Raw genomic sequence first — 12,457 nt, forward strand, 5'->3', positions numbered from 1 at the left:
AACAAGAAGACTATACTGCTTATGTAAGATTATATTAGATATTTATTTCGAAAATGATTACAGGGCACGTTCCTCCCTGGCGCCTCCCCTCCCCCCCTCCCCCCCAGGTCCGCACGTAACGCTTAATCAGTTTTTTTTTTTTTTTTTTTTTTTTGGAAGGGATTTTTTTAAATTTATTATTATTATCTTAAATTAATTAATGTTAGTTTCCTAAACTACCCTTTACCACCAATAAGTTTAAAATTTGAATGTTGATGGAGGGAACACAAAATACATGAGTAAATTACAATAATACCCCGGGTGTCGCTCACTTTGAGTAACACCCGGTGTCGCCAAATCATTTTCCTTTTTTTTGCTTTTGTTTTGTACGTATGAAGAAGGAGATAGGTCATCGTTAGACGTAAGCAAAAATGCGCCTATATAAAATTTTGAACTACTTTGACGTAATTAGGTAGGAGTATTATTTTTGTCACAAAGAAAATAGGGAAGCAAATCCGAATAAACGAATAAGGAAATAGAGTGAGTATTGAATATGAGTGAGTATTATTTTCTTAAATAACCACTTTTTCTTAAATAACTACTTTTTCTTAAATAACCACTTTTTTCTTATGTTTACATCTATATGGATCAGAGTGAGTATTGAATATGAGTGAGTATTATTTTTGCCACAAAGATTAAGGGAAAAAAATAGATAAATTTGGACCACACAAATCACTCCTACCCACTTAATGTTGACTGTTGACCTATGGGATTGAATTGAGACGAATATTTGAAGGAAACTCTAGACGACATTTAGTTTGTGATTGATCTGAATGAAAGAAGAATCTATGGTGACAAATAAACACCCATAGATATTGGTACGAGTATATAACCCAATAGAAAAGCGCAAAACGAAAAGCATAGCCCAGCAAGGTATCTTCTTGCCTCTTGGTCCATAGGCCACACCACTCTTTCCACTTCTTAATTTATATTCCCACTCATCAGTTACCTTGTCCCTTTTGCGTAACAAATTTGCCAAGTATTCTATATCAATTGGTCTCTCTTGTGACGGGTTACCATTTGTGACGGATATTTTGTGAGATAAAATGGTAATAAAATGGGTTAGTGGAAGAAAGGGGACCACATGAATAGTGTTGCAGAGAGAGAAAAAGTGGGTATATTGTGAGGTAAAATGGTATCCGTCTTCAGCTTGTGACGGATATGTCATGTCTTCAATGAGAATTTGTGATTCTATATAAGATTAATTTTTCAACATTAAAATTTATTTATTATCCTTGTAGTAATGTACTGCAATATAAGGCTATCTCAAGCCTTATGTCAAAACTTAAATGTCTAAAGCTTGAATAGTGAGTGGATATCCTTGTAGTAATGTAGTAATGTACTGCAACATACATACTTAAATCACATCTTAGTTAAAGTCATGAGTTTAATACTCATGACTTGAGTTAAAACCCATTCAACATTATATTAGTATAGATCCCGCGCGAATGCGCGGTTTTTTAGATATGAATATTAAAGAAAATAACAATTATACAACTGATATTTAACTCAATTTGAAATTTAATTGTAAAATTTATTATTAATAATGGTTTGCATTAATCGGTGGAAAAGATCAAGTTCAGCATAATCCAGTTGTAGATATAATATAATGAAAGTCCAATTACAGATATGATATAATAAAAATACAATTAAAGATATGATATAGTGAAAACCCAATTATAGCCAAATTTATTTAGGCTGGAAAATTTTGGAGATTTATTATTCTTTTAGTATAAGGGGGATTCACCCTTACACCTCCCTTCACACACAAGAAAAAAGAAATATTATTACTCATATTTGAAAGCTCCCAAAATACAAACTGAGGACATTAGCATTATTAAGCTCTTATATCATGTGAGAGAACCATCTCAGTCAAAATACTTAAGCTGAAAATTGAAACTCAATCAATACTTTTATACCTAAATAATATATAATATAACATATTATTTTACATCCTAGTCCTAGACTCATAGTGAATTAAAATAATCTTTTCATTACTACTACTTACGAGATTTGAATTGTTCTAAACTCGGAATCTCCCATCAGCTGAAATGTACAATAATGTGGTACGAAAAATACTTGTATCCTTTAGAAGGACGTCCTCTTTACACTCAAAGGAGGAGGATCAAAATGAAAATGAGGAGGATGGTCACAAGTATTTCTCAATGTGATACACCCAAAAACCCAATGCATCAATCTCTAAGTAGTGTAAGACAAAATCTTAGTTATGGTAAATGCATCAAAAGCAATTAAAATGAAAGGAGTTTTTTTTCCTTAAATATAAGATGTACAATAATGTCATAAATTTGAGTATAAGAACTCATCCAAGTGGGAAGTCGGAGGTTCTTTTGAAAATTTCTTCTATAATTGTTAATATTAGAATTAAACTTCCTTTAATTAGGAAAATAAAGTATACTTATTATTTTCGTGAGTTAATAAAGTAGCGCCTTACACCTAATTTGAGGCATTAACTTTCACTATTCTTCCTCATCTAGAAATATGTTTGGCCCAAACCCATTACTAATCACCTCTAATTTGTGGGGGTCACAATTCAATGTTGAGAACGTGAGACCTACCATCTACTTATACCAACTTACTTTCTTATTTTTTGGAGTAATAAAAAAGTTGAGATGAAGTACTGATGAAGAGGAAATGAACCTCAAGAGATAAAAAGTTGGACACAAGTCCCACAAGGCCACAACCCACAACCCACGTGGTATCTATACTACTTATAAAAGAGGATAGCATCCTGACACTTATTTACATGGCTCAAGTCCTCATATGACGTCATTATTTACTTTTTTGCCACTCTTCATTTTTTAATATCACAAATTCTTGTTTGTGACAGCACATATCCGTCACTCTTGAGTGACGGATACCATTTTACCTCACAAAGTACCCACTTTTTCTCTCTCTGCAACACTATTCATGTGGTCCCCTTTCTCCACTAACCCATTTTATTACCATTTTATCTCACAAAATATCCGCCACAAATGGTAACCCGTCACAAGGGAGACCAATTGTTTTAATATATATGCTTTTCTGAGATTCCTTTTGATTGTCAGATAGAAACAGATAAGGGAAGGAGAATGACGTGTGTAGGTAAATGTGTGACAGAGAAGAGTGTACTCCGTAGTAAATTAAGACCAGAGTCCATGAATGTAGACGGAAGACTACTCTGCTTGTATTCTACAGTATTGTTCATTTTGGACCATGCATTATATTGTCCTCTTATTATTGAGTCTCCCTAATCCGTATTCATTATATAATCATATTATTAAGTCCCCTAATGCCCCTATTCATTACATAATCCAACAATAAAAAAATGGAGAGTACTCTAACTGCATTTTATGCTATCTATCTCATTTATTTATAATTCTAAAATGAGAACAATAACATGAACAGTTTATTGTTTTAATTTGTTTAATTGATTTATTTGTCGAAAACATTAGTTTAATTTTATTAGTTATTAGTTGTTCAATTAACAATTAGTTGCTTCATTTTAGTTATTAGTAGTTTGATCATAATGGATTTACTTTTGAACATAATCATGTTTTATATTCATAATTATTTAATATTAACTTATTGTTTAGTCATCGAGTCAAGCGGTCTAGCTATGTTGGGTCGGTTTTAGACCCTAAACTTACATATCATTTCAGGTTTGAATTAATCGGGTCGTGGGGTGAAATTTACTTGTTTTTTTTTTGTACGCAAAATTTACATGTGTTTTATTCCTCGAAAAAACACGTTGGGTCGAGTACTCGAGTGCACTCAATTATTTTCCTTTAATTAAAATAGTTTCGCAAAAAATAAAAAAATAAACAAATCATTGAGACGGAGGGAGTACTTTATAGTTTAGAGTGTAACACCAAGATTATTTTATTTTATTTTTGTATTTTCATATGTTAACTTTGTTAGGATATAGTTTCATGCGGAATGTATTCTTAAAATCACTATATATCCTTATAGTTAGAGAAGTCTTGCTTTAAGTCACTTTTCAATTTGACACCCAAAAAAAAATAACTTGCCTGAAGAATTCAGTCTATTTGTCATTATTGATTCGAGGAGATTATGTTTCTCATTCAAGCTTTGGAATATTATATGAGTAATCGTAACTGGTTTACTCTATTAATAACAAGTTTGCTCCGCAGCTGAAAACAGTTTTTAAAATTATATGGATTTTCTAAAATCAATGGAAATATAATTCTGCGAGTTTATAGTTCTCAACGATTTACATAATACTCATAAAGTTTTACAAAATCGTCATGTTATTATGATGATAATTCAAAAGCGCAACTAACATATTTAAAAGGAAACACCATATAAATGCATCCCACACACACTAATTGTATAGTATATCCCTTTTGTGTTTTAAAATTGTTTACAAGAGTGTTTTGCAACAAGAGTTTAATTTGAAATGCCGACCTCATTTTAAATTTTTCAAATCAAAATAAAGATTTGGAATTTGGAAATTAGAGAAGTTAGAGAGTGAATTTCAAATGAGTTTATTTTAGCCTTATTTGAATTTGGTAGGCATTTGGAAATCCAAATCTAATAGGTTTGCCAAACATGCAAATTAGTCCTAATCTGAATTTGAGAATAAAATCTTTGTACCCAAACACACCATAACTGTATTTATAAATCGGTTTTTCTAACCTATGCCCACTAGGCATAGGATAAGAAACTAAAAAAATGAAAGAACTAAATGATGGTTTTATGAGAAATTATAATATCCCATCACTTTTACTTTTCTTTACAAGAAATACATTTATTTCTTTCCTATTTAGTTTTCTTAGAGCACCCACAATAGAGAGGGATAAGCATCCTCTTAGCACTCTCTCTCTTCTTTAAGAGGAGGCCCTTTATATTGTGGAGATGTATGGAACATCCTCTTGCTGCTCTTAGCAAGAGGATATTCTCTACTTCCTCTAATTTTAGAGGGAGTATAGCATTGGTCATCCATTCAACTTCACTTTACCTGTTTTCATTTCCTATACTATTCACAAGTACACATTCATTCTCGATTTTCTCTTAATACATAAGTGAAAATATATTCATGTGGGATCTTATTTAATTCGTCTTTACGGGTACATTAAAAATATCTAACTTTTATAATTTTTGCAAATACGTAGCTAATGATATTTATCGCGTAAAACACGCGTTGGCGAACGTGAAAAAACAAAGTGGTAGAGTGGAGTTGAATAGAGGAAATAATATTTTTCCAAGTGAATTATTTTCCTTTATTTTTTTTCTTTTGTAAAAAGTTAAAATGTTCATAAATGGGTAGAGAATGGATAAGAGGATCCTCTCTATTTTGGACAAAAATATAGAAAGGAGGATAAACATAGCGAAAATAAAGGTGGGTCATAGTAAAAGTGATATGTCAAAAAATGAGATGGTGAAAGAACAAATAAGAGGATCATACCATCCTCTCTATTGCTCATGCTCTTATCCTATGTCTACTCGACCTAGGTTAAAAAAATCATAAATAACGTAAAGTTCTTTTACATTTTTTTATATCAAATTTAAACAGTTTTCTATATTATTTAGCCGATTAAACAATAGTTGTACAATCGTCCACAACCACAACCGCTACAAACGAAAAACGTTGGATGCCGCGTGCGGAGCACGCGGCGTTCCAACTAGTATTCTAAAAGAGATCAAAGCTATTTGGTGACATATTAGATAGGTGAATGTGTTTAATTCAAGGGAATTGAGTTTAAAGATTTGAGTATTGTATTTTGCGTTTCTAAATTAAATTTATTTTGAATATAAAACTTTTAATTCTTAGGCTATTAATTTTTAATTTGTTCTAAAAGATTTCAAGATTAATATAATCTTCTATGTAATGTAACTTAGATTAAACTAAATAAGAATAAGCTAAATATAACAAAACGGAGCTAGCATAATACTTTCCGTCCTGATCAATAATTATGTATTATTTTTGAAAGAAAGACCAAGGTAAGACAAATGAGTGATTTAGGACCACATGAAATACAACTCCACTTGCATGTGGATTATGACATGCCAAAAATAAAAATGGATAACTATTGAATAGTATATCTCAAAACAAAAATAAATTATTTTTCAACGGGACAAAGAGAATATGTCTTATGTATAAGTCAAGAATATTATCAAGTGACGCATGTTCAATCACATTATCAACATAAAAATATAAAGGACCACCTCTATATCTTTTAGAGAAATCAAATACTTGGTAGATATATCACCAGAATCATCATTTTCCTTATGTGAAATCAAACCCCTTGATACATATCACACATGAAATCAATGACTATAAGCTAAATCAAATACTTGGTAGACATAACCCCAGAAATCATTATCTCTCAAAGCGGAATCAAATACTTGGTAGATACTCCCTCCTATTCAAAATCTCTCCCTATTTCCTTTTTCGTCTATTCACAATACTCTCCCTTCTTATTTGACAAACTTTTATACTTATTTTAATCACCCACCCCCACAACAATACCCCTACAAGGCCACAATACTCATACTTTATCTTATTTTAATCAAATTACTCCAGAACAATACTTATTTTAAACACCTTACCCCACAACAATACTTATTTGGCAAACTTTTATATTTATTTTAATCATCTCACCCCACAACAATACCCGCACAATACTAATACTTTATCTTATTTTAATCACATTACCCCACAACAATACTTATTTTAATCACACAATACTTTCTCTCTCTCCAATCTCCTACCCCACACAAATATTTTACCATATAATACTCCCTTCCTTAATTCTTGTACCCCTGAATAGGGAGGGTTATTTAGAATAGAAGGGAGTATAACACTAGAAATCAATCTCTTATGCGAAATCAAATTATATGAGTAAGAATCAATAATTTATTCGACCAATAAAAAATGACTGTTAAAAGTGAAAACTGAAAAGGTGCAAAGAAAAGTGCAATGCAAATACAAAACAAAGCGTCTTGCTTGTGACGGACAATATCCATCACAAGCTGAAGACTTCTCACAATAAAGTAAGTGGGTTGGCAAGTGGGAGGAAAATGGAGCACCCATACATATTACCACTTGCATCTTGTGAGATGGGCACTATCCGTCTTTAGCTTGTGACGGATAGTGCCCGTCTTCAATGAGATTTTGTGAATACAAAATTATCAAGATTTTGGATCAAGATTTAGATTCTACGTACCAAAATCTCCAACTAGAAGCGCTATGGTGATATAATTCTCTGTCATCAACTGGGACAACTATTCATTTTTTTCCTGGAAAAGAAATAAGAAAAGTGTTAATAATTTATGCAAATTCTCACAAGTTCTTTTTATCGTCGCAAATTATGACAAATCTAAATGTGACTATTTTAATGAAAAAATGTGACATTGTTTAATAGATAATATTTTATTTTTTTATTAGGTAAGTAAACTAGGTTGATCCTCTAGGGTATGACCAACCTATCTCATCCTTTCGAATGAGGGAGGTAAGTTGCAGCCACCGGCTATCAAACCACCTCAAAAGAGTTGGATATGAATGTCCAACTGAAGCCATGAAGTCAGCAACCTTGTTGGCTTCACGAAAGCAATGTTTAATTATCACTTCCTCAAAAAAATGAAGGTCTAATTTCACATCTTTGATAATACTAGAAATTTCCCACGGAATTTGCCAAGTATCTCGAATTGAGTTAATAACAAATAAGTTATCACCCTCCACAATTAACTTTGAGATTCCTAAGTATTTAGCTGCTAAAATACCTTCTTTTAAAGCAAGTGCTTCCGCAACAAGGATACTATTGGATCCGCACTTTTTTGCTCCCAACAAAACGACTTTACCATTGTGATCTCTTATAGAATATCCTAAAGCAGCTTTATTACCTTCTATTCTCGATCCGTCAAAATTTAGTTTTAGGAAACCGTTTGTAGGTTTTTCCCACCAAATCTCTTCCTTACTAGAATTGTTTCTAACTGACTCTTCTACCTCGGGATTGTTGAGATCCTTAAATCTAGTCACATTCCATGTCTTAGTGCTATTATTACATAAAATAATAAGTTTGTTGATACTTAAATTAACATTATTAAAGATAATATCATTTCTATGGAACCATGCATTCCACCAAATAAAAATAATCTTTATAAAGTCATCGTTTGGAATTAAATTCTTGAGATAATTAAGTTTCGTTAGAAAACTTTGACTTGTAATAGTATCATAATTTGACAAAAACTCGTTGAAACTAATAATGTTCAGGTCTTGGATGACAGACCCAATCAAGGGACATTCGTAAAAGAAATGATCTTTGTTTTCAATAGCATTGTTGCACAGAACACAATGAGGTAGGACATCAATATGACTCTTGAGAAGTCTACTTTTAGTTGGAAGGCCGTCAACACAGGCTTTCCAAAGAAAAAAATTTAATTTTGGAGGAATATTCAATTTCCAAATCCACTGAAATTCACATTTGACAAGAGTTTGATCGAACAAACCTTGCGCTAACCAAGTTGCTGTTTTGGTAGAGAAATTTTCATCTACGAACAACCCCCAAATAAGGGTATCTGGAATATCATTATGTGGCACTGGAATGTTAGTAATCTGATTAACAATATCGTTATTCACTAAACTAGATAATTTACAAACATCTCATTGCTTGTCTGAGGTTATGAAATCGTTAACCAAAAGATTAAGATCGCGGTTACTATCATCATCAACCATACTGCTTGTAAGTGGGTGTGAAAAAACTCAATTATCAGACCAAAATTTAATGTTACTACCATTACCTACCTGCCATCTCAGTCCTTTTCTAAATAGAGTTCGAAGACTCATTAGTTTACGCCATTGCCAAGAGGAGGCTGAATTAGACTTATGATCAAAGAGTGAACAATTTCTCAAGTATTTTTTAGATACCACTTTGACCCAAATACTTTCCTTATCCATAAGAATTTTCCATAAAAGTTTCATTTGAAGAGCTTTATTAGCTGCTTTAGAAGATTTAATTCCTAAACCACCAACCGACTTTGGTAAACAAACTTTATGCCAACCAACCAAATTAGGAGAACGCTGGGAAGGATTCTTATTCCAAAGAAAGTCTCTATTAATTTTATCTAATCTATTATGGATTGATGAAGGGAGGAGGAAGCTTTGCATATAAAAAGTTCCCTTCGCGGCTAAATTAGCATTGACTAGAACTAGTTTACCTGCTTGAGATAGTCGCTTTCCATTTCGATAATTGAGTGCAAGAAGATTGAATAATGTTCTCGAAAGTATTTTTAGTCACTCTACTATCAATTATAGGACATCCTAAATACTTACCCAAATGGGCTTCCTCGTTCATATGGAGAATGCCTCTAAATGATTCACGAAGAGAACGCTCAATATTTCTAGTGCATTGAAAAGTGGATTTGTCAAAATTAACAAATTGTTCGGAAATCGTGCAAAATTTATCTAAAATAGACTTAATAGTTCTACAACTCTGATTAGAGGCTTTAGCGAAAATTATAGTGTCATCCGCAAAAGTGAGAAACGGAATTTTCTCCACCATGGATCCAATTCTAACACCAATATCACTAGAGCTAACATCACTATTATTTTGCAGAGATCTTGCTAAAATCTCGGCGCACATAATAAATATGTATGGCGAAAGTGGGTCTCCTTGTCGAATACCTCGAGTGGGTCTAAAAATGTCTCCCGGTGTTCCATTTACTAACACTGAGTAAGAAACAGTGTTTATACATGCCATAATCCATGAAATCCACTTAGCATTAAAACCCATTTGTTTAAAATTTTCCTCGATAAAATTCCATTCTAGTCTGTCGTATGCTTTCTCCATATCAAGTTTGATTGCAATCCAACCTCCTTTGCCTTTTTTACGTTTAAACGAGTTAAAAATCTCGTGAGCTAAAAGAATATTATCTTGAATGAAGCGATTAGGTGTAAAAGCACCTTGAAACGGGTGTATAATCTTATGCAAGACATTTCGAAGACGATTAGCCAAGATTTTTGCAATAATTTTATAAATTGTTGAACAAAGACTAATCGGGCGAAAATGGTTTGCTGTTTGAGGATTTTCAATTTTAGGAATCAATGCTATGAAAGTATGATTCATTTCTTTTAGTAATTTCTCGAGAATGGAAAAATGCTAAAACGACTTTAGTGACGGAATTTCCTACAATATCCCGGTATTTTTGAAAAAACTCTGCAGAAACCCATCGGGACTGGCATTTATCTGCGGCTAAACTAAACACAGTTTGTTTAACCTCTTCCCTACTGATATTACCGGTAAGAAATCTGTTATCTTCATCTGTAATTAAGCCACTAATAGACTTAAAATCCTCATTCTTGTCGAAATTACAAAGTTGATTTTTTGTAAACCTAAGTGTAAACTCGTCAGAAATTTCTTGTTTAATAAGTTCTTGATCAGTAATACAAGCACCATTCTTATTAATAAATTGCTTAATACCATTTCTATTACGTCTAATCGTGGCATAATTTTGAAAAAACTTGGTATTATTATCTCCAAAATTTACTTTGGTTATACGAGATTTTTGTTGCCAATAGACACGTTTATAGTCAAGAAGAGCATCACGCTTTTTTAGCCATCTCAATTGTGCGTTTTCTAAATGGGCAATATGAGAAGAGCCTAGCTGTTTTTGAATATTTTCTAACTTTTTTTCAGCAATTGAAAGTTGTCTAAAAATATTACCAAATGTAGACTGATTCCATGTCTTAGCCTTTTGTTTTAAAAATTTGCATTTTTGAGAAAGACAGAACATATATGATCCTTGAAACTGATATTGCCAACAACTTTTGACCATTTTACTAAAATCATCCCGGAGAGTCCACATGAGTTCAAAACGAAAAGGAGGGGCTTTTCTGTGAATTTGGTTATAAAACTTCACAGAAATCGGACAATGGTCTGAGCTAGTGAAAGCATGGTGGACAAACTGCATGTTTGGATATATACTCATCCAATTAGGAGAGGCTAAGGCTTTATCAAGGATTTCAAAAACATTTTCAGACCCCGTTTTCTTTTTCCTCCAAGTAAAAAAATTACCGGAAAAAGGGAGATCTACACAGCTAGTATTACTTAAGAAACTATTTAATCTTAAACAACGCGCATTGGTAACTTTTGCACCCCCTTCTTTTTCACTAGGATTCTTAATCTCGTTAAGATCTCCTAGTACTAAGAAAGGCAAATCAAGATTGAGGACAAAATTTTGAAATTCATTCCAAAAGTCCGACTTCTCAGCCAGTTGAGCTGGAGCATAAACAAAAATAAGGTAAAACTTGACATTGTTCGTTAAATCACACACTTCACAAGCAATGAATCTACTCGACTTAAATGGGACATTTAACGAAAAAGTCATAGAGACAGTTTCTTTCCAAAATAACCAAATCCCCCCAGAAAATCCATCACTGGGAATGAAGTCGCAATTATTAAACCCATAACTAGTTATAAGGTAAGGGTCAGGCTTAGTAGACGATTTAGTGTCACATATAGCTAAAATTTTAATTCCATTCGAAGAGCTAAAGAAATTAAGTTCTTCGGCAAAATTCTTTCGTTTGGTACCCCTAACATTCCAAAAGGTAATATTCATGAAAAAAATTTTTGAACATCATTGGATGCAGCAGAGCATTATCTGGCATTATCTGCTGGATGTAGTATAGCAATATCTGGATGCAGAATAGCATTATCAACATCAACAGTGGCATGTAGTTACATGCGGCATAGCAAAAAATTCGGGCGAAAAGAAGCCTAATTGACTTAATAACTTCGCATAAAACAAAACTCATTAAAGCTAAACATAACCGATGTGCTATGATACATGTGCAAAGGGTTGTAAGAAAAAACGTACATGATCCAACAATAAATTTGGTTATACTTGAGACGACACGAGCCCAATGAAGCTTAAGAAAACCATAGAACTGAAATTCTACCTTAATCAAATGATGAAGGTGTTCCGGGTGTAATTCCGGAGCAGGATTTGTGACCACGTAAGCTTGTAGAATGACGTCTTTGCTTGTCTCTTCCTTTCGCTCTCTCCTGTAAAGATGAACAAACTGAGGGCTCGGCTTGGTACCGAGCGTACTCACTCCGACGCTTAAGTCAGTAAACTTAAAGAGATAAGTTGTGTGTTAACTTGGCAAAGTATATTGTAGAGAGATAAGGGAGTTTATACCAGATTTTCGGTTAGTTTTTGGGATCCTTTTCTCAATGAGAGAAGTGGAGTATTTATAGGATTTCATCTTTTGTCACGTAGTGGCCAAGTGGCTAGCAGGTGGAAAGACTATCTTACCCTCGGCCGAGGGACCCATGGCAGGCCGGCTGGCCTGGTTGACTCCATGCCGTGGGGACTGGATGCAAGTACGCGGATATGCCTCTCGGCCGGCTAGGTGCCGAGACCGAGACCCAAGTGACAGGCTGCATCGGTTAGGCTG

At 33.2% G+C, this 12,457-nt stretch overlaps 1 protein-coding gene across 1 annotated transcript; it reads right to left on the bottom strand.

The window, feature by feature from the left end:
• Positions 1-10,092: 10,092 nt before the first annotated feature.
• Positions 10,093-11,616, bottom strand: LOC141655707 (uncharacterized). The gene has a single exon (XM_074462773.1). The coding sequence runs from the start codon at positions 11,614-11,616 to the stop codon at positions 10,093-10,095; it is 1,524 nt and encodes a 507-aa protein (XP_074318874.1).
• Between the last annotated feature and the right edge of the window lie 841 nt (positions 11,617-12,457).

Source organism: Silene latifolia, chromosome 5 (assembly GCF_048544455.1).
Source record: "Silene latifolia isolate original U9 population chromosome 5, ASM4854445v1, whole genome shotgun sequence".
Lineage (NCBI taxonomy): Eukaryota > Viridiplantae > Streptophyta > Magnoliopsida > Caryophyllales > Caryophyllaceae > Silene > Silene latifolia.